At 37.4% G+C, this 4,131-nt stretch overlaps 1 protein-coding gene across 4 annotated transcripts; it reads left to right on the top strand.

The window, feature by feature from the left end:
• Window positions 1–2,665, top strand: LOC103430172 (putative F-box/FBD/LRR-repeat protein At4g13965). 4 transcript variants are annotated; one of them, XM_008368305.4, is made up of 5 exons: window positions 1–180; window positions 330–391; window positions 736–1,698; window positions 1,914–2,045; window positions 2,136–2,665. In XM_008368305.4, exons 3-5 carry the CDS (start codon window positions 754–756, stop codon window positions 2,454–2,456), a joined length of 1,398 nt encoding a protein of 465 aa, XP_008366527.3. In that variant the 5' UTR covers window positions 1–180; window positions 330–391; window positions 736–753; the 3' UTR covers window positions 2,457–2,665. The 4 variants fall into 4 exon arrangements, with proteins under 4 accessions (XP_008366527.3, XP_070664332.1, XP_008366526.3 ...); XM_070808231.1 differs by having other exon boundaries at window positions 302–391; window positions 743–1,698; XM_008368304.4 differs by having other exon boundaries at window positions 302–391.
• Window positions 2,666–4,131: the final 1,466 nt, after the last annotated feature.

Raw genomic sequence — 4,131 nt, 5'->3', positions numbered from 1 at the left:
ACTCTACCATCGAACCTCTCTCGTTCTCGAATCTTCTGCGAACTCAAACTGCAACCCACCCTCTCTGACGCCTCTCCTCCGTCCATCCTTTCCGACGCGAATCCGGCCAGCCACTAGCAAGCCACACACAGAGAGAAGTAAGCACATCTTCTCCGACGCGAATCAAGTCCCAAAATCAAGGTAAGGGTTTCTGATTTTCGATGGGTTTTTGTTCTTTAGGTACAACATATTGACTTTTCGACTCAATATTCTCTCTCTCTCTCTCTCTCTCTCTCTCTCTCTCTCTCTCTCTAAATCAAAGTTTGAGTCCAGACTCTTGATTTTCTCAGCAATCAATTAAAAAAAAAAAATCATTCATTTCCAGGGCCATCATAGAAGCTCTTGTCAGCAGGTACTCTTCTTCTTAAACCTTTCACTTCTTTAGTCTGTTTGCTTATATACATACATATATATATAGATATAATGTATATATACACATATATTATATATTTGTTTGAAGGTGACTGGGTTGTTCACAAGGATGTTTTATTGGATATTCTTTTGATTTCCTGCATAACCAAGGATTTGCATATATAATACTTGTTCTTATAAAATTCCCCAATTTTTTATTATACGTCTCAATTTTTACCATTTATTTCATTTGCTTAAGTTTGTTTGAATTTTTACATGGAAAGACTTGCTAAGTTATCAAAGCTAGGTACAACACAGTAGTGATCCCAGTAATGTTTTTATTAGCCATCAGAGTACAAGCCAATGAATTCGAAATTGAAGCGTCAAGAGGGAGTTGACAGGATCAGTGAATTGCCAAATGCACTTCTTTGCCACATACTTTCGTTCCTTCCGATATTAGATGCTGTGCATACTACCATTCTGTCAAGAAGATGGAAGAACTTATGGACTTCTCTTCCCGAACTTGAATTTGATGACGAGGGGTTCAATCATTCATGGACTGAATTGAATCGTTTTATGATGTTTGTTGATCGTGTACTTTTCCTTCATGACTCAACAGACATCAAAAAATTCAGTTTTAAACTTTCTAGGCATAGGCAATGCTGTAGAGGACCAACATTGGAGCACTTCATTCATATTTATCGTTGGATCTGCACTGCTCTTAGGCGCAATGTTGTTGAACTTGATCTTGATCTTTTGGATTACGATTGCAAAAGATTTGAGTTGCCTCAAAGCCTCTTCTTGTGCAAAACACTGGAGATTTTGAAGGTATCATCAACTTCTATTACCTTTGCTCCTCCTACATCAGCGTGTTTCCCGAGTCTCAAGGTCCTAAATGTCTATGTAATGAAACTTGATCATTCAGTTGCAAATCTTTTTTCTTGCTGCCCTGTACTTGAAGATTTGAATATAGATGTAAATTCAAAAGTAGCAGTTTCAAATGTAAACATCTCTGCACCTAGATTGAAGACGTTAAGAATATGGTTCGGCAATGACTTTAAACGTAATTTTTGGGGCGATGATCGTGTCCGGTTTTTTATTAATGCTCCAAATCTTGTAAAGTTAGCAATTGTGGCTGGCGATTTTTTCTCGTATATTGATTTGGAGAATGAAAAATCTCTAGTCGAAGCAAAAGTTCTTTTCAGGCATGTAGATGAAAATTCTCGCCACATTGCTGATCGTGCAACTAAGTTGCTAGCAGGAGTTTCCAATGTTAGAAATCTCTCAGTTACGGTTCCCATTTTGAAGGTAACTATGCCTTAGGTTGCTTTCACCTGTTTACGATTTTTCTTAAACTTTCTTGTTCTTATTGTTCTTTCAGTGATATCAAACACTAATTGTGCTTGTGACTGGAAGCTTTTCTGTTTAAGTTTGGAATGTTACGAGTTCAACTAATCTGTTATGTATTTGGTAATATTTTGTCTCAGCATCAACTTTTGATTGATCAATAATCTTTCATGCAGGCTTTGTATCTGCCTACTTTTGAAAATTTAATCCAACTGGAGCTGATTCTTCGTGATTGCAATTACTGGGAGTTTCTAACAGGATTTCTGAACAATTGCCCTGTTTTGAAACATTTTGTCTTTCAAAATAATGTAAGATGTACTTTCTCTTGTGCAGCTTGATTTCCAACATGCGGCTCTTAACGATTCTTATTTTTTCTGTTCTTTTAAAAATATTGGCAGGGCAACACATGGTATAAGGAGGAACATGAGCGTGGATGGAATTCAGGCTACAATCCACCAGACATCGTGCCTCTTTGTTTGTTGTCGCATCTTGAGACCATCTCCATAAGGGAGTTCAAGGGTCAGCGAGATGAGATGGAAGTTGCTAAGTATTTGTTGAAGAATGGCGAAGTTTTAAGTAGGATGACTATTTATACACGCACTTCTTCAAGAACAGGTAAATTTTTGTGTTCGGAAGACGAGATGTACAGGAAATTTTCAACATTTGAAAAGGGTTCAAAGAAATGTCAAGTTGAATTTGTAAAGAATGTGCGATATTAGGATATAGAGGGGGTTCAAGGACGTGCTATTGTCGTTAAACAAATTTCTCTGTTGATGGAAGATGACTCTTACCTAGTTTCGTACGGCTTTCGTTCTTGATTTTTGCTTCTGTAAAATTCTAACGTCTAGAGATTGTGTATGAATGTTATTTATGAATTTGTAGATAAATTCTTGAAATTATTGAGCAGCGTAGTTTTTCGATTGTGGAATTCCAAGCTTCCTCAGACGAATCATATGATCTGTTAATTGTATTCTCTTTCGTAATATCTGTCGTCCTTGGTGCAACAAAGGGAACTCGTGACTGATAATCTCACAGGAAGGAGTTGTCGTTTAATATTTCAAGCAATTGGTAAGTTTGGAACAATTAATCTTTCTAGTCAGAATAAGACAAGCATTGAATAGTCTCCACTGTCACCGATAATATCCATATCTATTTTGAAGTGCTTTTAAAATGACAGAAAGCGTTTTCAGTCATTTTAAAAGCATTTCCAAACGAGCCGTTGGTATGTATATGGTTCTCAATTGAGAAATTGGACAAATTTGTGAAAGTTCAAAATGTATTAAGGGAGAATATTTATCAAAAGCAATTAGGAATAACGGAACCTTCTAATACAATTTCAACCTGGAGAATAAGTAGCACCCTTGCCTCTCCAAATTCAGTTGATCTGATCCGACAGTAGAGCATGAATTATGCATAGGGAAATTGTGATTATGCGATGTTTTTAAGAAATTGTAAGGTGTCAATGAATGGAGCGTACGAAAATCACTTCTGAAAAAAGAATTACAAGAAAAATAGTGCGTAACTTTCTTGTTCTTAAACTTCTGAAAAAAGTTTTTGACCAAGACATATATAACGTGCCACAGGACGAAAACAGAAGGCTCAAAGGAGACTCTTTTTTATAATCCAATATCGGAGTGATGCTCCAACTTTTTTCTCCCGGCCTGCACACGCCAATTTCCATAGAAGAAAAAATTGCTGCCACCGTACATTCTGAAATATTTGAACTGGATAGTGCAATTTTATCAAGAAAGCGGTCGGCTTTTCCATCTCCATATTTTTCGAAAGATGGATTTTTTGTCGAGGAAGGAAGTTCGTGTTTGGCTCCGGAAAGAGGGTTTAGTAGAAATACTTCAGAGTTTTCTTCATTGACCATAACCAACCAACCTTTCTGGGAACTATGAAACCGCCCTTCATTTTGCTTAGACAACCCTAACTTGATAACTTCACCCTCAGGTGGTATGGAGAACTCGAAGTAGTTGTAACTTGGTTGATCTCGACTTGTCGATGGACAAATGGCAAGTGGAATTGCGGAGCACTGCCTAATAACCAGGGGAATTGCGGAGAACTGCGGAGGTTCTCCACGATGACCTTCAAAGGAGGCGGTGTCTGGTTGATGTCCTTAACCTTACCAGCGGATCCATCTACAACTAACCGTAGTCATTTCAATCAATCCCAATATCCAAAAACAATTCCAAAATTCTTTTTTTTTTTTTTTAAATTGTTATACCCCTCACACACTCACGCGCATGCGAGATGCCTTTCTTTAAATTGTTATACTAATACTGATACTACCTTCGCGATTATCATCTCTCATCCCGCAAAGCTTCTTCCATTTAGACACGATTATCACGATCATGTGGCTTTCATTTGTATGGCATTGTCCCCATCATACGT

This window comes from Malus domestica, chromosome 11 (genome assembly GCF_042453785.1).
Source record: "Malus domestica chromosome 11, GDT2T_hap1".
In the NCBI taxonomy this organism is placed as follows: Eukaryota; Viridiplantae; Streptophyta; class Magnoliopsida; order Rosales; family Rosaceae; genus Malus; species Malus domestica.
This window is presented reverse-complemented; position numbering and strand designations above follow the sequence as displayed.

Coding starts and splice junctions, on each gene's coding strand:
- LOC103430172 (XM_008368305.4), top strand. CDS start 754: ATGAATTCGAAATTGAAGCGTCAAGAGGGAGTTGACAGGATCAGTGAA. Junction 1,699..1,913: donor TTACGGTTCCCATTTTGAAG/GTAACTATGCCT, acceptor TCTTTCATGCAG/GCTTTGTATCTGCCTACTTT. Junction 2,046..2,135: donor ATTTTGTCTTTCAAAATAAT/GTAAGATGTACT, acceptor AAATATTGGCAG/GGCAACACATGGTATAAGGA.